The 20,434-nt window shown below is 38.8% G+C and overlaps 3 protein-coding genes across 8 annotated transcripts in view; 2 read left to right on the top strand and 1 right to left on the bottom strand.

Annotated features, from left to right (window-relative positions):
• Positions 1 to 9,133, bottom strand: part of hormad1 (HORMA domain containing 1) — a 32,891-nt gene extending 23,758 nt beyond the window's left edge. For 2 of the 6 annotated variants that reach the window (XM_085472116.1, XM_085472115.1), the window contains exons 1-15: positions 9,057 to 9,126; positions 8,501 to 8,535; positions 6,692 to 6,836; positions 6,519 to 6,582; positions 5,784 to 5,820; positions 5,616 to 5,636; positions 5,392 to 5,418; positions 5,011 to 5,078; positions 4,391 to 4,542; positions 3,476 to 3,633; positions 3,260 to 3,310; positions 2,750 to 2,810; positions 2,462 to 2,514; positions 1,638 to 1,721; positions 735 to 792 (exon numbers count right to left, since the gene is read on the bottom strand). In XM_085472116.1, coding sequence (XP_085328242.1) covers positions 735 to 792; positions 1,638 to 1,721; positions 2,462 to 2,514; positions 2,750 to 2,810; positions 3,260 to 3,310; positions 3,476 to 3,633; positions 4,391 to 4,542; positions 5,011 to 5,078; positions 5,392 to 5,418; positions 5,616 to 5,636; positions 5,784 to 5,820; positions 6,519 to 6,582; positions 6,692 to 6,836; positions 8,501 to 8,535; positions 9,057 to 9,108 — 1,066 coding nt within the window. In that variant the 5' untranslated portion in view covers positions 9,109 to 9,126. Of the gene's footprint in view, positions 1 to 95; positions 793 to 1,637; positions 1,722 to 2,461; positions 2,515 to 2,749; positions 2,811 to 3,259; positions 3,311 to 3,475; positions 3,634 to 4,390; positions 4,543 to 5,010; positions 5,079 to 5,391; positions 5,419 to 5,615; positions 5,637 to 5,783; positions 5,821 to 6,518; positions 6,583 to 6,691; positions 6,837 to 8,500; positions 8,536 to 9,056 lie in introns of those variants that run through there. The other 4 variants (XM_085472112.1, XM_085472113.1, XM_085472117.1 and 1 more) reach the window with 4 other exon arrangements.
• A 17-nt stretch (positions 9,134 to 9,150) lies between these two features.
• On the top strand, positions 9,151 to 17,140 carry ensab (endosulfine alpha b). Its single transcript, XM_085472119.1, has 3 exons — positions 9,151 to 9,482; positions 12,078 to 12,200; positions 13,513 to 17,140. Exons 1-3 carry the CDS (start codon positions 9,267 to 9,269, stop codon positions 13,681 to 13,683), a joined length of 510 nt encoding a protein of 169 aa, XP_085328245.1. The 5' UTR covers positions 9,151 to 9,266; the 3' UTR covers positions 13,684 to 17,140.
• Positions 17,141 to 18,102: 962 nt separating this feature from the next.
• On the top strand, positions 18,103 to 20,077 carry mcl1b (MCL1 apoptosis regulator, BCL2 family member b). The gene is made up of 3 exons (XM_085472120.1): positions 18,103 to 18,706; positions 18,933 to 19,183; positions 19,308 to 20,077. Exons 1-3 carry the CDS (start codon positions 18,256 to 18,258, stop codon positions 19,422 to 19,424), a joined length of 819 nt encoding a protein of 272 aa, XP_085328246.1. The 5' UTR covers positions 18,103 to 18,255; the 3' UTR covers positions 19,425 to 20,077.
• Positions 20,078 to 20,434: the final 357 nt, after the last annotated feature.

The raw sequence follows: 20,434 nt of genomic DNA on the forward strand, positions 1-20,434 counted from the left end.
TTCAGTGCTTAAGCTTTAGTGGTTGAGTACATCATCTTTTCCCAAATCAAGAAATGACCACAGTGTTTTTATGACACCTAATAATGAAAAATGTATCATCTGAAAAAATTTAAATGCCCTATTTTATTCATAAGATATTGACACAGCAGGTAGTGCTGCATATTTCATTAAACTGGAGCTCTGTCACTCCAGTGGAAAATGTATAAACCCTTACACTATGGAGCAAATAAATGCACAAACTTAGAAATACAGCAAAAATATCTATGTGTAAAAACTCATTTTTATAATTTACAGCCAAATTTGTAGTACCTTGTCCCCCTTTCCACTAACAAGTTGAAAACACAGGTTATACTTTGATGCCCTCTTTCTATTTAATTAAAGTTTGCAAACTGATTTATACATAGGGCATATATAATGGTTACAATAAAACAAACAACCATTAAAAAGTAACAAACACTGTTTTGGGCATAGGTATTCCAACATTACTGATGAACATCATTTAACAATGTATTTCAGATCACTATGTCATTCAAACAACAAACCTAACCATCGGACAGTAATGGCACAACCTCAAAATGTTTCTGAAACATCGCCAAAAAAAGTCAGTAACACGTTCTAAAAATCAAACTGTGGAACTTGTGATCAAAATCGAAATTCAAAAAAGAAAAAACATCACTGCTGGATTAACAGTAGGCTGTGATGTCAGTAGCGTTCTTTAGGCTCGCTAAACTTACGTTTCTTCGTAGGCAAGTCGGTGGACGGCGTTTCCTGACTGGTGGGAAACTGAGAAGCCTGAAAACAGCAGAAGAAACATGCATTTGACATTTAGTAAAGCACGGCTTTATGTGTCTACTGACAGGCACCATCCCACTCTGAGAAACCAAAGCGACCAGTGTTGACTCATCTGTGGAACAAACGGTTCCTACGCATTTTCCACTTATTAATCCTAAATCTGCAGAACACATCTTGGTTATGCACGAATACTGCAGTATTATCAAACAAATCAAATCGTGTTTTTACGAACCGAGTGATAGGTCATGTGAGGACATGTTTCCACCCACATTTACATTTCTTTTGACAACAGGTAGTAGTTTTGGATAAACTACCAAATTATTTTCATTTATTTAACTACAGTCTGTTTGTTGCCCATGCATGCTTAGGTTTGTCTCCTGCTGACAAACGTAGAGAAACACACTTTACTTTTCCAACCTTGCAAAATCTACAAAAGTCTGTATAATAAAAAGAGTTTTCATTATTACAGAATTACAGAAGATGTTAGCAATGCTACTTAAGCAGCTACATGACCATTTTCATGCCTGATTTTGTGCTTACTTTTTGTGCTTGAAGACCATTACATCCTAAATGAGCAGAGATGACCTTATTGGGCCCATATCTATTATATATTTCAAAGATGTGCCTGATTAAGACATCAGGTTTACATGATAATATAGTAATTGCTGCCTTAAAAAAGGCAACTAGTCTTCCACTGTTCAAAATGTTACAAACTCTAGAGAGTTTCATAAGTACAATTTCAATTTCTGCACAGTTACAAAGTGTTTTAGTGTGGAGGGGGTTGTCAAGCTGTAATAGAGTGAGGCGAGGACCTGTAGCTAATAGGTTTTAAATGTTAGACTGACCATAGTTGGCTTGATGATCCTTCCACTCCTGGTCCTTTTCGTCCCCACCTCCATATAAGAAGTCTTCTTCACCAGAGTGTCCATCTGACAGAGGAGAGATGATCCTTAAAGCCAGTGATTATTAAGTACACTTGAGGCACTCGGTTGCCGTCAGCATTTTTGCGTTTTGAACAGATTAGAGGTCCTTAACTTTTTAGTATTAGCATTTATAGCGCTCTTGAAGGAAAAGTTAACCCCCCACATTTCTGGATAATAACACTGTTTTTTTGTAAATAGTGCAGACTTTCAGCTTTAACTCAAGGATTCACAAAAATAATGCATTAACTGTTTCATTCCTTTTATTGAGTCTCATAAATGGTTTCCTTAACTTGTATCTCTTTGGACCTCATAGTAAGAGTTTCGATGAACAGCTACAAGATCAACATTTGGAATCAAATCCAGATCTTTATTTTTATTTTCTCTATCTGTCATGGAAACATTAGGGGATAAGCCTCACCTCGCCATAAACCTCCACATCAGTTAACCAGTCAATTTTACAAAACAGTTCTTGAAACACTTTTTTAGTTTCAGCTCCCAAAAAACGCTAGAATATCAATATTCAGAATGCTCAGATACAAAATATTATAATTTCTCCTATAACTTCTCAAAAGAAGTTTTTCTTTGGTTTGGCTTTTATATTTTGAGTCGATGCAACAAACAACAACAAAGCTACAAACCACAGGCATATGTAACAGATATAGTGCATTTTAACGGCCAAGTCGTCATATATTTTTAAATGTCACCTGTTCACAATGTGTTGAGCATCATCAGTGAGTCACACATACCTCTGTGACTTCCTCACAAGTATTGATCTCCTCATGACAGCTCACCTGCACCTCTAGAATTCATAAAACACAAATACCTTAAGATTGTTTAGTTCAGCTTGAGTTATTATTATCATATTTAGTCAAGACTACTAACAGAGTCTAGCAATAATATTTATTCTACATCTTTCAGTTTAAGATTTTTCAGTTTATTAACTGAGACATCCTGAAAATAAGTTTAACAAAATAAGATGGGAGACTTTCAGTTATTGCTTTGTTTTAGACTGTTTTATGTTTACAGATTTTTACCAGTGTTCTCCAGGATTGTGTTCTCCTTTTGAGCCTCCTCCACACATTTAGGGTCTTCACTCTATGGGGTTACAACAGCTTTACTGAACATCATGACTGGAAAATGTCAAAACTTACCACAATGACAAAATGCTGACACTGACTCACCGGTTTTTGCATCATTTAGGTACTTCCCACTTTGTATGTTAGTAGTGAAGCTACTACTTCAGTGCATTGGACAATGATCTCAAGAACATACTTCATTCTAACATAAAATGAATATGTAGAGCACATTTTCGAGGAAAAAAAGCAGGAAAATTTGTAAAATCTGCTATAAAAATGACAACGAGTTATACACATCATGTTGATTTACCAGGGTTATGTAAATAAAACACATTTAGCAATGCTTTTTTGGCCATTGTAAAGACTATTGTGTCTAAAATGATAATGTGCTATTACACAGGATAAATAATACTGTAAACAACATAAATCACTTAATGGGCTAAAAAAACCAAGTATTTGTCCACTGACCTGGGTGATGGCATCTTCTTCATCTATCTTCAAGACCCACTTTTCCTCCACCTGAATAATTAAAGAATATGCCTTATTGAGCTCTCAGAAGGGCTAATATGAAAAAGCTGCACATTTAACATAAACCTCATGAAAAAGAAAGACAAAAACCTTTATATGCATTTTAATGTCTTTTATCACTTTCTATCCCTTTATCTTACAGTTCTCTCAATTAACCTGCTCTAGCCTGTGTCTTTCTGTTGCCATGTCAAACTTTAAGGTATGGTAGGGGCTGACCACCTCCCCCATGGTCAGTTTGACAGGTTCCTGTTCAAACTCCATAGTGTCACAGTCAGCCTCCCTAAAGCCGGGTGGTTGGTATGCCTGAGGAGTAACTGGAAAATAAAAAAGCAAACACAGAGTGAAGCAACAGTGAAAGGGAAAATCAGCAGCTTTTTCAAATACGCAGACCAGCCTGTTTTGAACCAATGACCATGCCACATTCAAAGTCAGGGCAGGCAGTTCTTCCAAGTCACATTGTTATTGCCCATATGAGTGTTACAGTCTCTCTGCGAAACAATGAAGTTTCTGGATGGAGCACTCTCCAGCACCCCATCCAGTGACTCCAAGAGGGCTGGGTACTCTCAACTGCTGTCTGGCGCATGGGCTGGGTTTCTCACTATGTTATTGTGTGATTAGATACTTGCATTAGCTGAATAGATATATAATGTGTGAGTATGTGTAGAAACTTAGTGGCAGTAAAAAAAACAAAAAAGTTAATGAACTGTTGTTAATATGTTAATATTCACTTGGACACCATTTGAGGAAAATATGCAAATCGTAACAACACACTGAAAAATTTTCTGTTTTTCCTGCGTATGAATCATCTAAACCCAGACCTTCATCTCTTTTTGTCTACTTTTCAAAAAACAGAAAAGCACATCACCATTGTTGAATAACTGCCAAAAAAGATCAAAGCTGGGGCACGTATGAGACATCAAGCAGCACCACCTAAAACACTGGATTTAAGAGTCTTTATTGTGATTGGTATAATGAATTAATAAAAAAAAAATAATAAAAATGTTCAAAGCCTTAAAAAAATGTGGGTTCTATATAATTAATGCTAATCATTAATTTTGATGTGAGTGTTACCATCGTCATAGTAAGCCAGCTTCATGTTGAGGTAGACATTTTCTGGCAGAGGGCCCAGGTACTGCATCACAGTGTAGAGCTTCCTCACCAGCAGGATGATGGCTTTCCTGGTGTTTCCACATGACATTGATGAGACTTTGATGTTGTTATTGCTGATCAAGAAAGTCAAGCAAGAAGAAAAATGAGCATAAAAGGGCCCGCTACTTCAGCTGCTCTGCCAGACAATCATTACACTGGCAGGTAAAGGGTATATAGTTTCTTGGGGTGGTCTAACATAAGCCAGTCACTCTGAAGTCACATTTCAAAGATGATGCAGTTGGAGAGATGTTAAGAGCTCCACCCTTTAATTCAGTTGTAGCCCAGTGCTGATACAATGATATAGTAATCATTCTTTCAAGGCTTCGATTTATTGACACAATAACAGACATATCACCTTGGGTTTAAGTTTTACTCATACATAAAACTCTTTAAGCTCCTCACTTCTTTTCTCCAACTTTCAAGCAACTTCTGGCCCGAAGAAAGACAGGCAAATTCAAAGATTGACTAGGTAACAATTAAAACAGAAACTCAAGTTACTTTCTCATACGTGAGTGTAATCTGTAAGCATAAACACACCCCACCTTTCAAAATCCATGTGTGCCCCTGCTGCAGAGTACTGGATCCTAAAGTGGTAAAACTCGGTCACTTTCTGAAAAAGACGACATGCCAGATGTTATAGGTAATCACTATGGAGACAGTAAACGGAAAATGGACCACTTCTTATATATCACTTTTCTACTCTACTCAAAGTGCCTCATTCACCCAATAATACAAGAACTTGTTTCTACAACCAGTTTCTTTCCATCTAACGGTCACACACATTCATACCCCAATGAACACATGGGACAGCAACCTTGGGTTCAGTATCTTGCCCATAGATACTTAGGCATGCAGACTGTAGACTGGAGCAGCCTTCAAATTGTTAAACAGTGAATATTGCAAAAAGATAACCTGATATTTACCTGTGGGTTCTCTGGGTCGGTATAAATCTAAAAAATAAGGCCAAATGGACAAACATCAGTACCGCATAGAATATAAGACTAAATTATCTAAAACATTACAGCTCTTCCGACATTTAGTTGCTCATGTGTTAGATACACTCGCTTTTCCAGGCTGACCCTAACTGGTTTTAATACAAAGAGTCATTATTCAAGAACACACATTCAAGTATTAGCAAAATACTCACAGATATAATGACTGTCCGAAGCTGGTGAGGAAGAAAAAACAACATTTTGACTGCATTAGTTGCTCTGATACAAAAAAAAGTGGAAATTACAATTTATTTTTTTAAATCTCCCCTAACGTATGTGTACATTACAAATCTTCTGACTGATAAAGGTCAAATGTGACTTACGTATTTCTTTTCGATGGCATCAAAACATCCTTGCATCCTGGTGGAAATTAAAAACAATTATGATCCATAGAAAAAATAATAATTAAAATTAAGCACAAAAAATGAAACAAGAACAAGGAGCCACTGAAATTATTTCTTGATGAACAAACTGGCATTAATTTAATTGTAATGTAAATTTAAAAGAAATTTTAAAAAAACTAATTTCTTCAACAGCCTGTCCCTTATTTACACTGTTACACACTTGAAACTGTTGCGTGTAACATAACAATATACTTCTCATCTCATTTTCCATGACCCTAAGAGCTAGAACGTTTTATTTATGAAGCATAATTGTCTGTTGCACTAATTAGATTATATTTGTTCACTGCATGTAAATATCTTCTTGATGAAAACAGATCAAGAATATCATTTCAACTTCACCAAGTTCAATCAAGTTCAATTTTTGACCAACCACAAAAGATATGATGGTCTTATTTTTACCTTGTAGGTCTGTTTGTCTACCTATGGTAAAACATAGTTCTGGTGACACCTACTAAAACGAGAACTATCATAAAGTACCTCTGTAGGGGTTTGTCTATGAACAGATTTTGTCAAAGGGATAACACTGGAAGACAAAATCAAAACTGGTACATCACAATGGAGCAGTTGATATGACTCCACAAGATGGTGTCTATTTGGCTTTAGTGACCCTAATAAACAGCTCTTGCTAGCAAATGTCAAGCTGCTGTAATTTACCACTGAAGAATCTGAGTGGCACCAGGACAGCTGTGCTCCTCTCTGAGGATCATCACTTGCTGATCTAAAAAGAAAAAATAGAACGCGTGAATGTTCTATGGAACTTTTTCCAGGTAAGTGAACTTGAAAGCTAATAGGATGTACAGTCAAATTAGGTTCATATGTAATCTAACCTTCCACATATTTTTTCCCATAGGCTTTCCCCGGGAAAATGCCCCTGAGGTATGTGATGCCAGATACTGCAATGGCCAGAAGCTTCTTCATAACAACCAATGACTGCTGCTCCGAGGCAATCTGATTAGGAAACAGCTGAGTGCTCTGTATGAGTGAAACAAATTAATCAGACTCAGCACTGCTTAGTCATGACAGGTAACACAATTATTAGAAATCCTGCCCTCCAACAGCTGCGTTTCAGCTATAGCACCTTATTTAATACATACACAAACAGAATTTTTCTAATCTTTGTGGACCTCAATATTAGTGCCACAATTTGTTTCTGTGTAAGTCTGTTGATATTTGGAAAAAAAAGCACTGATGTTATTTCACCCATGATGCAACTTAAATAATTACTTATGAAACATGCATGACAAACAATACTTTTATCACAAACCAAGTGACTCTACTGTTAGTATATCTCATATCTCAGCATAGTGTGCCGTGTGTTCTTACAATGAAATCTTAGAAAACTGGAAAAGTGATGGACAAAGGTGGCAAGCCTTAAAAACTATCTACAGCAGTTTTATTGGCTTTCAGTATCTGTACCATGTCCTTCAAAAGTCTTAAGTCTCATTATAAATAGTCTCACTAGAATAGTGGCTTTTAAGAAGCCATTCTTACGGACTGAAATAGCAAGAAAAGGCTGAGGTATGCCACATTACAAAAGAATTGGACTGAAGATTATTGACAACAGTTCAAATGAAATAATTAATCCAAATATGAAAATGTTGTTGCAAATCAACATTAATATGTACAGAGGTCAGGAGAGAGGTACAGCACTGAGTGTCTACAGCCATCTGTAAAACACAGTGGAGGCTCTGTTATGGATTGGGGTCAGTGATACTGGATAGCTTGTCAAAAGTGTAATTATGAATGCAAAAAAGTAACATTAGATTTGATCCACCATGCAGTAGCAGCTGGAAAGCATCTGATTGACAACAGCTTCATTTTTCTGAGAATCCTCAGAAAAATGGACCTGAAGAAGGAGCTGCTGACCGTCTTCTACCGCTGCTCCATTGAAAGTGTGCTGACATATTGCATCGTTGTATGGTTCTCCAGCTACACCACAGCACACAGACTCAAGGACAGCTTTTACAAGAGGGCAATAGCCCTAATCAATGCAAATAGCTGACCTGATTGGCTACCTCCCTGGACTTTTTTGGGGGGGAGGCAACAACGGTAAAAACAATAACAATAACAATAATAATATTTATATTTATAACAAGTTGCAATAATAACAGTGTGCAGTACACATACACTTCTTCTTCTTCTTCTTTTTTATTACTAAGTTAATATACTGTGTTGTGTTTCTGTTGCGTTGTGATGTGTCATATCGTGTTGTGTTGTGTTATATGTAGTGCCGACGTAGGACAGTTTTCCAATTTCATTGTACTACTGTACTATGTATGACTGTGCAATGACAATAACGAGTTATCTTATCTTATCTTTCAGCATAACAATAATCCCAAACACACTGCTACTGCAGTAAAACCATACATGAATGAATCACTTCTTGAAGGACATTCAAAGCTCTGCTTTGGATGTTGGCTTCCTTTTGTTCCATTCCCACTAAAGGTGATTCCACATTATTTCAATAATGTTGACGCCTTGGCTCTTGCACTAATAGTGATCCATTGTTAATACAAAAACTACTTTTTACAAAACTAAAAACTGCCGTTGGAAAAAAAGGAAACTGCCTGCTAGCTAAGCAACTTAGTGTTTGCAGGATTACATCACAATAAAATCATATGAGTAATGTATTTTACCTGTGATGTTCTCACTTGCTGTGCACACGCCATACCTTTGGTGAAAAATAACAACAAAATTTAAAAAAAAAAAAAAAAGCAAAGCAAAGAGAGAAAATTTGAGGACAGATAGGAGTCTACTCAGAAAACTGTACTTACTGTAAATCGCAACTAGCTAGCTGACCTTCTAGTTTCTAGCTGATGTAGCCCTCTACTTGTCTCTAGCACACTACTTTGACCTACCGTGAAGTTATTCTATAGATTATGCTCTTGTAATTACATGGGAACAATAACCAGAAACACACGGTACAGTCGTTCTGGGGAACTAGGAAATAAAAGCTAACCTTTTGGTGTTAGCTATTATAAAGGTTCCCGCTAAATGTTTAACGGGCAGCAACCTGTAGAAATCAATGGCAGCAACAGGTTCACCACCAGGGAGCCAATCACAGAGTAGGGAGATAAAAACTAAAAACAAAGAGGGCTTCAGAGCCTTTTGTCTACCGCTTTTTGTTTTGTTTTTTTATTGTTATAATTTTGATTTGATATGTCAAACGTTAACTGAAAACTAACGTTTTACCCCAAATATGTTTTTTGTGGTGATTTGTGTTGATGCAGCGCGGCCCCCGCATCGCCTCCGTCTTCACTTTGTAATTTCATTGGCCAACCGGTTGTCAATCACAGCCGGGACACATTCAACGTAATCTTATTGGCTTCGTGTGGGATATTACTCCACTTCTATTGGTTACTGTATTTGTTAGTTACAAGGGAAACGCCGGCCCTAACGGTGATGTCATATGTCGTTACGCCATTTTTGTTGGAGAGCAGTCGTGTTCAGAAAAGCAGGATTAGATCCAGTACAGGTACACAAAACGGTACCTTGAATAATCATCTCTTTGAGTTGGTCCAGCAACCGACGAGACACCTGCGTGTCCTCCACACTCACAAAATGTCGTCAGAAAACCTGGACTCGGATACTCAGGTGGACTACGAGGACGAAAAACAGGTGGGTTTCTGCCTGCTATCTTGATGTTGTTAGCTAACCTCAGAGCATGCTAACTAAGCAGTGGCTAGCATCAGTTAGCATAAGTGTTTGCAGTAAGCTTAGCGCTGCACCAATGCACCGGGGAAGACCTGGAAGATGCGTACAGCCGATATGAGCTGCTCTGTATAATGGAAGTGGTTTAGTTGTAGCTGCCATAGCATAGAAGCACCTTGCTTGTGTGTCACTTTGTTTTGTCCCTTGCTTGGTGTCATTGGCTGGCGAGTCCACAGCAGCTCAGGCCTCATTGGTCTGTACCCGAGGGGGGGTTTACGCACTAAATGTGTGGCCTGCGGTCTCCAGATAAAGGCATGACTGGGTAATTTCACTCAGTGCACACTGAGTAAGTAAAGATAACTGCGCTAAAGTCGAATAGAAAACTGTCTTTCCTGAATGGCTAGCAGTTTCTGGATTCCTGGTGGTCTTGCACTGACTGTGACAACCAGCTGCAGTGCTTCCGCATTTCCATACTATGCCATAAGCACAGCAGCGATGCCATGTAGTCCATTATTAGGATCGAGGGTTTGCCAAACATTCTTATGTCAGTATCTGTTAGATTAGTGTTGACACTCGTTAAGTTTATTTACACTGTACCAACAGTGGGGCAGAAATAACAAGATAAACACCCGTGGTGGATGCTAACATTAATGTCAGTATCTATTATCTTTACAAGAAAGATGTTCAGTCCTAACACTATAAAGCAAAGGTTATAATGTAAAGTCTAGTTTTCTCATTTTAAGTACTTTTAACTTTGTTTTTATTATTCACATATCTAAATTGCGTTACTCAATACGAGAAAACTAATGAAAAGTGGAAACTAAACGTTGCCCAGCCTTTACAAGGTAGGAAGTTAAAAATTCAGACTTTGCTTGGCAAACTTGTTGATTTCTGTTTATAACCGTGCATTACTGTTCATGCCCTACTAATCATAAAGTTGAAGGGAATAGAAATTGTTTGTATTGCAGTGACAGATGTTGCTTTATGACTGTTGATATTGTCATAACTCAATTTGAATCATGAGTTTTTGTTACTGAGATTCTGTGTGAATTAAGCTGATGCCACAAAAGGAAATATTATTTTAATATTTCATCTCTTCGTATGGCGACACAGCCTGTGCATTTAAGCTTTTCCAGTAGTTTAAGCAAACCTTATAAACAGGACTTTTAACCCTGTCTGTTGCTTTAAGTGAACAAAAAAAGACAGTCCTTCCTGAGGGGAATATTTAGTTATACTGTAACTAAATATTCCCCAGTTCCACTGTGTACACAAAGACTGTGTTGGAATCTGCAGTTTCCCTGCATCAAAACCAAATATAGTACCTCATAAATTTCTCTTCATGGACCCAAGTGAATCAGCACACTCTGTGCAACACCTCCTCCACCCCCACCCCCCCAAGGGAATCTGTTCATCGGCTTCTGTGTCCTGGGTCACATTTTATCCCTGCCCCAGCAAGCTTTATAGGCTGAGTGCCCTATCTTGTCTCTATAGTGGAAGTAGGTCTATGCTGTGCAGCTCACTTGAGGTGTGTTTATAAGGAATGTCTAAATGCCCTTTGGAGTTTGTCCATTATAGTCTTGCACTAGCCTGTTTTCTGAAATAGTTTTAACATGGAGTCAAGCGCTTGACTCCTGCTGTGTGCACAGGGTGGTGCCCCAGATTAGTAGCTTCAGTATCTACCTGTCGGGTACTTGAATGGCAATGTCTGACTAGTTTTACTAGTATTCGGCAGAGGCATCAGCATAAGCCCTTCCATTGTTTCAGAATTCCCACTGTAGGCTTCAGCAATCTAACCCTAGCATTGTTTGGACAGCCCGGTCATGTTGTTATTTCTTGACCCAAATTTTCAGATTTTCTCTAAATGTATGACTACATAACATAGTAGTTACTATTACCAGAAACACAGTTGAGCACAAGATCACAATAGGATTTAGCAATTAATAGCATAGATTTTGTGTCTTGTTTAAAAAATGGAAAGTTGCAGAATTCAGTTACTATAAATAATGGACTCTGTTACAGCGTTTAGTTTTATAGTAATTTTGAGATTTCAGCTTTATACATTCTAGTTTTATTTTTAATATATGCATAAACAATATTTTGGTCACAAGATCTTTAGCAACACAACTTTCCAATAGAGCTTTAGTTGTTTGTTACTATCATAAGCTTCTAAAATCATTCAGCATTCATTCTTAAGGTCCCTGGTCGTACCAAGTTTCCTCTCAGGCATTATGGTGTTATGAGAGACTGTAAGAGGAGGACAGTCATGCTGTGACTCATGCTATCATGGAGTATATGAAGTTTCCGCTAGTCACTGTCATGCTTTTGAATCCCTTTCACAGCATTACTTTTAGGTGTTTTTAATGTACTGGTCCTGTGCTCCACAGTAAACTTGTAGTCTTTGTGGAAAAAGTTGTAGAATTGCAGGGTGGCCAGAAGTGAGTGGCTATCACATGACCAGCTGTTCTAGTTGTGAACTTTTCTGAAGCTGCATCCACCGACATTTTAAAGGATCCCTGTTTTTCTGCAAAACAAGAGGGTTAAACCTTTTTTTTGTCTCTACAGGACTCTCAAGAGAAAAATGCAAACCCAGTTAAAGCAGAAGAGGCGAAGCTGAAGGCCAAATATCCTGGTCTGGGCCAGAGACCCGGTGGGTCAGACTTCCTGATGAAGAGACTACAAAAAGGAGTGAGTTACTATAGTTTGCCTATGATGCGATCAGAGACAGCAGCAGCCGCAACAGCAGTGGAAAAACAGGACTGTGCGTTAATGAGAGCTTCTCAGAAAACAAGTCATTAAACACCTGCACCCCACGTAAAATTGAAAAAGGATAGCTGTTGTTTTGGTATGGTCAAGCTGCTGTTACTATTATTGAACAACGAACAATTTGAATGTAATTGCAGTGAACATATCTTTAATTTTTAATAAAGATATCAGCGATCTAAAAACCCAACTGATAAAGTTTATGCTCACCTTAGAAACCAAAGAATCAAGGCTCTACCTAGAACCACCATTGAGTTGTTGATTCATCAGTGCTACAAGGGTAAATTAATTGAAACGAAGAGAAAAATAATTTCTCCATCCTCAATAGACTGGAATACAAAGCTGCTAGATTGATGGCACGTGCAGTACAGCTTGTGTGACAGAGTAACTTTAATTTGTATTTTGAACTGCAGAACAGAGCACCCAAAGGAAACTTTAACTCCAATCTCACTTTTCCCGGATTTAAAATTGTATGTCTCTCTCCACCTGCACATGCTCTATATGCTTCCACCTCTAGAGGTTGTTGAAAGTCATTCTGGGAAACATGGGTAGGAGTAGGAGTAGCCAAGACATTCAGAGGGAAAAGCGTTTTATCATAAGATAATAAACACTATCAGAGACTGAGGAGGTAGGTAATCTCATACTTAAATTTTTTAAATGTTGAAACATAAGCATATGATTTGATTAAAGAGAATAGCATTACCACTGTGGTATCTTCTCTGATGTGTGAGCACTATCGACATATTTGTTATTGTGCTGGTTCTAGTTCTCTTTAGCTGTTAAACTGAACACTGTTAAATTTATAGTAAGGAACAATATTAAAGAAGGAAATGCAAAGCATGCTTTATAATGATTACAGCTTATATGGTGACTGTATCCTCATTTTATAAAAGGCAATTTGGAAGGAGGTAGAAGATGATGCGGCTGGGTCTTAAAGCTACATTCAGTTAGCATTGTTTCAAATTTTATTAGGCACACACAAAACCGGTTTTTAAAGCTGTTCTGGTTTATGGGTATGATTGTGGTGTTCAGCATTAAAAAAATATGGTAGTTAAACTCAGGCTGCTAAAGATGAGTATGAATTTTCCTCCATCTGTTACACAGGAATACATTTGGAAAGTTTTCTATAGCACTAGTGCAATCAGCAATAACCCTTTGTACAAATATGTAAGCACTGTTCTCAGTATTTAGCATGTCGCTAAACTTTGTAGCACCTCTGCTCTCTCTTTTCACGCAGCAAAAGTACTTTGATTCGGGTGACTACAACATGGCCAAGGCCAAGATGAAGAACAAACAGCTTCCTGTGGCAGGGCCTGACAAGAATCTGGTAACTGGTGACCACATTCCCACGCCACAAGATCTACCCCAGAGGAAGTCCTCCTTGGTGACCAGCAAGCTAGCTGGCTAGCCTTTGTCATTCAAGAAGCACCCTCCCCCCCTTCCCCCCCGGGATTCCCAGCAAGCATCCCTCCTCCACTTCACCTGTGTCCCCAATATGTCCATCCACTCCCCTCTCTTCCTTTTACATCCCCATGCACCACTGGCTTTAACATATCGGGCAGAGTTGTATAAGTTAAAACTCCATTTGCTTATATGTGGGTGGGGCGGGATGGGAGGGACGGAGGTTTAGGCGGCCCACAAGGTCACAGCCTTCTCTGCCTTCCCACAACGCACAGCTCTGCCCCCTCTGTGCACTCTGCGCTACCGCCTCCCTTATATCTTGGTTTTCAGTGTTCCAAGATGCATTACAGTAGGTGTGTGTGTCATCGGGCAGGGGTAGGATGGGATGAGTTAATGCACTTTGTATTCTGTATAGTATTTTTTTTTTTTTTTTCATTTTTGCATCCTGAATGACACCAAAATAATGTGTGTACGGGAGTTAGGAACCATGATCACAATGTGTTCTTTGAGCTTCATCTTCCCTTTCTATGCTGGTAGCTAGCTTCAGCGGGAGGGTTTGGAAGATATATGTGAATAATTGCTTGCTTACCAAATCTGTGAGGGGCAGCTTAAGGGATACTTGGCATTCACTAACACCCTATTGGGAAATGAGTGGAAGTTTCCTTGCATCTCACCCCTTCAGTCACTTCAGTCAAATATAATCTGACGACAACTGCTGCAGCTCATCCAGGCAGGGATTTGAAACACTTTTTTCTCTGTCTGTGTGCTTCTGTTGCTTTTATTTCCTACACCTTTTGCTCCTGTTTCTCTCATTTAAAAAAAACATGGCTGCATGTTTGTAATATGTAACAAACAAACAAAAAAAAAAATTAACATGCTTTTGTAACAGGAGTGGAGCAGCTGCTTAGTAAGTGATCAAAACAACCACCTAAAGTCCTGAAATGTCCACAGTCACACTTCTTTACTTGCTTTGCTTTATGCTATTCTGACAATCCATGTACACACGCTCCTGTTTGCTGCCCAGGGTGGGAGCCAGTTGAGTATATCCTGGTATTATTTTTAAAGGCTGGGAACCCTGCCAGCCTATGAGCTCAGCCTTTGTGTGGTTGCTGTTGAGATGCATCAAGATATGTGCTAACTATGAGCCTAAAAGATTTGTTGGGGGGGAAGCACCCTGCATAGTGTATATGCTTCTGTAAATAATACTCAAACAAGCACGTAACTCGTGATAAGCTTAGCGCTTTAAGGACTAAACCGGCTAGCATGCCTGAGAGAAATGGTAGTGCTAAATCAAGGATTACACCCTAGGATTTCTGGCTTGGATATTCTTTGCTTTAACAACTGAGCCGAATTCCACATTGCAAGCCCAGAGACTGTGGATACACTTGTCTTTTCAATGTGACTGTTACTATCCAATCATCCTGCTTACATTGCAATGTGATGAGGCAGCTTTGAGCCCACACTGATCTGGCTAGAGATGTAAGGAGTGATGTGGCTTCCACATATCTTTCTGGCTATTTTTGAAGCACTGATGCAAGCACTTCTAAAGGTTTTGTATCCAGCCACAAAAGTCTCATTGAGATGACAAAAAGTACCCAGAGTCGTTGCAGTCATACTTGTGTCTTTCAAGGCCATATGTAAAGTAAATTTTTTTTAGTATTTAAGGGTTGACTATGAAAAAAAACCTAATTCTGACAGTGATTTCTAATTTCATGTAAGAGAATGTTTTAATACTTAAGAATGAACAGTATGTCATAGTGGTTCCCTTAACAGCTGACCTCCTTTCACTGCAGTTCACATAATGAAACACTAACCTTAGTTTAAAAAAAGTTCAACTACTTCACTAAAATCTCAGCTGGAGTATTGCCCTACATTACTACCAGCACGTCGTAGAAGTTTATTCTCTCCAAAACTCACACTACTCATATGGATGTTTGATCTCAGGGGTGTTAGAGGGTAAACGACAGGCAACCTGATAAGTGCAGCTCTATAACGCATCATCACGGGCTTAAAGTGGAACAGGGCATATCTGCAGGAGCGCCAACACTTGCGAAGCAGAGAGAGATTTTATAACACATGGTGAGGGGGTAATCCCACCTGTTATCGTGATTCAGCTTCTGAAACAGGTCAATGGAACGATCGCTAAATCTCTATACTTTGAATGTGCGCCCTTCGCACAGTCAAGAATCTGAACTGGATGCCGGCACTCACTGAGAATCAGTGTAAATTACTGCTTCAGGGAACCTTCACAAACGCACACTCCACCACGTAGGCTAGGTAACAGGGTGCATGCACCATCACGTTCTCGACCTCACTTATTTTTCAATGAGACTTTAAAATGTGTCAAAGTTGCAGTGGGTGAAAGAGGACTGACTTGTGCATATATGCTTGTTGTTGTGGTGGTGTATGAATGCACTGCTTTTCTCTGTTCCAGCTGTTGTAAATAGACTTAAACAGGAAATTATTTTTGTTGTTTCCCACTTGCGTTCCACTCTTTCATAGCCCAAGCTATTTCTGATTCAATGGTTCCTCTCTCCTTTCTGTTTAACACTACTTCTGCTGTATCTTATTGTATCGCAGAGGCTATGTGAATCTGTATCAAATGGAAATATGTGTAAATGCTGCTGATTCAGTCAATGACAAATCTAAGAGAGCATACCCTGTAAAGAACATCTGTCCTCTTGATTCTGCCAGTCTGACTCTTTAAGCATCTCACTTCAAGAGTCATAAAGCTCCTGTGGCAAAAACTGGTTACATGTTAACTATGTTAAACTTCAACTTAAGTGCAGATTCCAAAAAATGTATGTATAAATGCATCGTTGGTTTGGAACAAATGTGTGGTCTAGCCAGATCTTAAAATTCTGAGCTGCTTTGTCACTTTGATAAGAACAGACTATTGTGTTGTGTTTAAAAAGCCTACATTATTTCTGCTTCAAGAAGTAAGCCCAGGTTAAATAAAGAAAAGGTTAATATGCTGTGATGTTATGAAACAACAGTGGAGAGATGTTCTTGAATGCTACTTGATGTTTGGCTTTGCAAGGAGCAGTGCAACAAGAGGAAATAGCTGGGTATGTTTCATACCCAACACACAGGGTGTCTCTTGTTCAGCTATGATAAATATGTGCCAGAATGTATAAAATAATTAACAGGCTGTGTGCTCTGAAGTACTTTTGTGCTGCTTTTACCTTATCTGTTTTCTTGTTTTGCAAGTAATATTTTTTTTTCTTGTGTTCTCTTAATGCATAATTAGTATATTTCATCCTGGCCCAAGACTGCAGGGAAATCAGATGCACCCTTGCTTCCAAGAAAAAAAAGGGTTTACATGATAAACAGGATGACTGGAGAATACAGGAATGATTTTAAGACTTCAGAAGTACAAGGGTACTTGGAATGTTTAAGTTGTGTGGAAGTAGGTGAGAGGATTTTTGTCAGTATTTGAAATAAACTTTTACATTAATAAGGTGCTTTTGTGGGGTTTTGTTTTATGAGTTCAGTTGTTCATCCTTGTTACATGTTAAACAGATGAATTAGCTGCTGATTAAATCCTAAGATTTCTTGCATGGTCAACAGAAGAAATCTTGGGATGAGGCGCAAAACCCGGAATGTTCTGGGTTTAAAAAAAACAGAAGAAGGAAGAAGCATTCTCAGACACACAAACGCATAGGAGGCGCAAGCTTACATTTAACACTAGGGGGAGGCATAATCATGCAGGTGTGAGAGACGAGCCAGGATGGAAAATTCTAGGTGTTTCTGTTATACCAGCATATAACATGAAAGGTGATGAAAGCTACTAATTAGGATATATTTTGACATTGGCAAAGCAAAGACAGTTCTTTAACTTAAGGAAATGTGTCAACATTGGCATTCTGTCATAGATCAAATGCACTTCTGCTTATGTGAGGATAGGGTTGTTGTAAATCAATGGCACGTTATGGAGCTCGGAGATTTAAGATGATGGTTTCCTATACTCCTTTATTGGTAGATTAGTGTTGGAGTGATATCAAAGGAGTGTAATGGTGTCACTTCCTACCTAGGTGAATGTCCCTCTACAGTGCAACACATCTGTCAGAAGATAATCCAATACACTATAATTTTAACATTATATTTTAACCATAAAGTCTTAAACTACTTTATTATTATTAGTTAAATTAAATTGTGTTTTGCTTTGAGTTTAAAATATTTTACTTTGCTTTATCATTATTATTATTTTTGTTGTTATGTTGCCAAGCGTAGGAAAATAATTAATAATGAGGACATAACAACAGAGTTTTAATTATAACCTCTGTGCGTGTTTTCAGTTGTATTGTTATTATAAATTTTTAGAATTAATTTTGGGAGTGTTTATGACAATGCCTAACACGGTTTAAACTGGAAATTTTTCCACGCCTACGTCGTGCGTCAGTGAGGACTATAAAAGGCGGACTCAACCGTTTTCAGTGCGTTGCTTCCGCTCGAGAGAAAATGCCAGAGATGAAGCGTTAGGCAAGAAGCTAGCTTTTTGTCAAATATAGCCTAACGCCGATTTTCTTGTCGAAGTATTTTTCGTGTAACAGTTTGGTGTTCGTTTGAAGTTAACAAGATGGCCAACTATATGATGTTGAAAAGGAACCAGTGCACCTTAATGGAATATCTTATTCCTCAAAATGGAGTCTTGGAGGGACCAATGCACTACGGATCGGGAAATTCCTCTCCGCAGAACGCCACAGGCTCCTCTAAAGACTCTAGCAATGGGATTGTGTCCAATGGTACCCCCAAACGGCCGGACAACCTCGAGGTAACCTCAACAAACGGGTATAAAACAAAAGCTATCCGGGACCGGGAGGAAGACGGTTCGTTGCCGAGCACCCCGGAGTTTCATTCGGACAGTGAATCCGACGAGCAGCTGGAGAGAGAAACGAAACTCCTTATTCACAGTTTTTTGGGTGACTTTATTGGACTTTCTCAGCCTCAACGAAAAGAAACCAAAGCACTAAAGACGATGAAAAGAGTTGTTGCGGACGTATTAGAAAAGCACAGATACGCTTACAACGGTAAGTTGAAACCAGTCTGTGCGGATTTTGCACAAAGACCTTTCAGAGCGTTTGTCTGCTTCACTCACAGGCTGCCTTTTAACTGCTTCAAGTCACCACAAGCTTGCAATTTTTAAACCGAGACCAAACTGCTAATATACTAAAATAGAATTTACACATTTCACTAAACTTCGACTTAAAATAAGTGACTTCGATTTTCTGATCTAGTCTAATTTTCTTTTCGCAGGAATGATTAATAAATTGTCATTGGATGAAAGAGACGAGGATATGTCATTTGTCGGTGCTGTAGCGAAGAGCCTCTTTGGAGACCACACGACCAACTGGGGTCGTATTGTCAGCTTTATGGCCTTCGGGGCAGTGGTCTCTCAGCACCTGAAGGAAAAGGGCAGGGACAACTACGTGGCGCTAGTGAGCCAAGAGATTTCTGCATACCTGCTGTCTGAACAGCGAGACTGGATTGTAAAAAACAATGCATGGGTGAGTAGTGACATGATTGGGGGAAAATAACTGCATAACTTCCTTTTATTGTCCCAGAAAGTATTTTGTGCCCAGTGAACATAATCTGCCTCTTTCTTACCCCATCTTTCTTTTTCCTTTCCAGGATGGCTTTGTGGAGTTCTTTCGAGTAGCAGACCCTGAGTCGATAGTCAGGCACACACTCATGGCCTTTGCTGGATTTGCTGGTATTGGGGCAACACTGGCCCTGTTGATCAGGTGAATTTGGTGGACACTGAGCAGCAACCTTTTTTTTTCCTTTTCTTTTTTTCTTTTTTTTTCCTTCCCCATTGGACACCTTTTCAAACCGCTTTCGGGAGGTGGAATGGACAAAAGGAAAAAAATGTTTCAGAAATACATTATTTAATTCAGAAGTCTATTTTTGCTAAAAGATGTCATAATAAAAAGGAAAAAGACATTTTTTTTCCTTTTTTGCTAGTCTTTTTTAAATGATTGTTTACTCACTATATTTTGTTGTATAATGCTTTGGTGGCAGTGGTTTGTAAGAATGACCCAGATCAAAACTAGGAAGCGAAACCTGCATGATTCCAGTTTCCAAAATCCATTCAGATCTTCTACAATCTTTTGAGGATATCTGAAGTCAAGAGAGTGCTGGAGGAGGTGGATTTGCATGAGTGTGGCAGTACTTCCTGATTATGAAAATGCTGGAACTGCACTAGGAGACAAGACCAACAACATGGACTTTTGACTGTAAAAGGATTCTGGAAATTTTGAATCTGTTGAAAAGCTGAACAAGGACTAAGAACAGTTGGGGGGGGTGGGGGGAGGCTGAGGCTATGTGCTTGAACAGAAAGCAGTCTATGATCCAGCTGTAAGCTACAACCCTGTACAGATCAATTAAAGATATTTAATTTACATAGTTTGGCCTTTTCACACTCTTTGCTTAAAAAGGAAATTCGCAAAAGCAGGAAGTTGGTTAAATCTATGCTCGTTAGTTCTAATGCTGCTTATTTAGGCCTGTGCAGTAAAGTTGACACCTACACATTTGTTAGCCTTTATACAGTCACACCACAACCCAAATGCAGCACAATGGCTGCCATTTCCTAGAAATTTTAGGCTGCAGCAGCACCTTCCTCACACTAAGTGCTCAGCTGCATCCACACTTCTAGGTGCATCTGTAGCAAATTATCTGCAAAGAGCTGGTGCACAATAACTGAATTCAACAAGCAGATTGTGAAACTAGGCTAAAGGAGTTCATAACATCCTGAAATT

The sequence above is a fragment of the Copadichromis virginalis genome, linkage group LG11 (assembly GCF_057382275.1).
Source record: "Copadichromis virginalis isolate Kocher_CV1m ecotype Utaka linkage group LG11, C_Virginalis_male_GT1.1, whole genome shotgun sequence".
Classification (NCBI taxonomy): domain Eukaryota; kingdom Metazoa; phylum Chordata; class Actinopteri; order Cichliformes; family Cichlidae; genus Copadichromis; species Copadichromis virginalis.

What these genes read in the sequence shown, in the direction of transcription:
- ensab (XM_085472119.1), top strand. Translation starts at nt 9,267, where the DNA reads ATGTCATATGTCGTTACGCCATTTTTGTTGGAGAGCAGTCGTGTTCAG. An exon ending in ACTACGAGGACGAAAAACAG is followed by an intron (nt 9,483 to 12,077) that starts GTGGGTTTCTGC and finishes TTGTCTCTACAG; the next exon opens with GACTCTCAAGAGAAAAATGC. An exon ending in TGAAGAGACTACAAAAAGGA is followed by an intron (nt 12,201 to 13,512) that starts GTGAGTTACTAT and finishes CTTTTCACGCAG; the next exon opens with CAAAAGTACTTTGATTCGGG.
- mcl1b (XM_085472120.1), top strand. Translation starts at nt 18,256, where the DNA reads ATGGCCAACTATATGATGTTGAAAAGGAACCAGTGCACCTTAATGGAA. An exon ending in GCACAGATACGCTTACAACG is followed by an intron (nt 18,707 to 18,932) that starts GTAAGTTGAAAC and finishes TTCTTTTCGCAG; the next exon opens with GAATGATTAATAAATTGTCA. An exon ending in TTGTAAAAAACAATGCATGG is followed by an intron (nt 19,184 to 19,307) that starts GTGAGTAGTGAC and finishes TTTCCTTTCCAG; the next exon opens with GATGGCTTTGTGGAGTTCTT.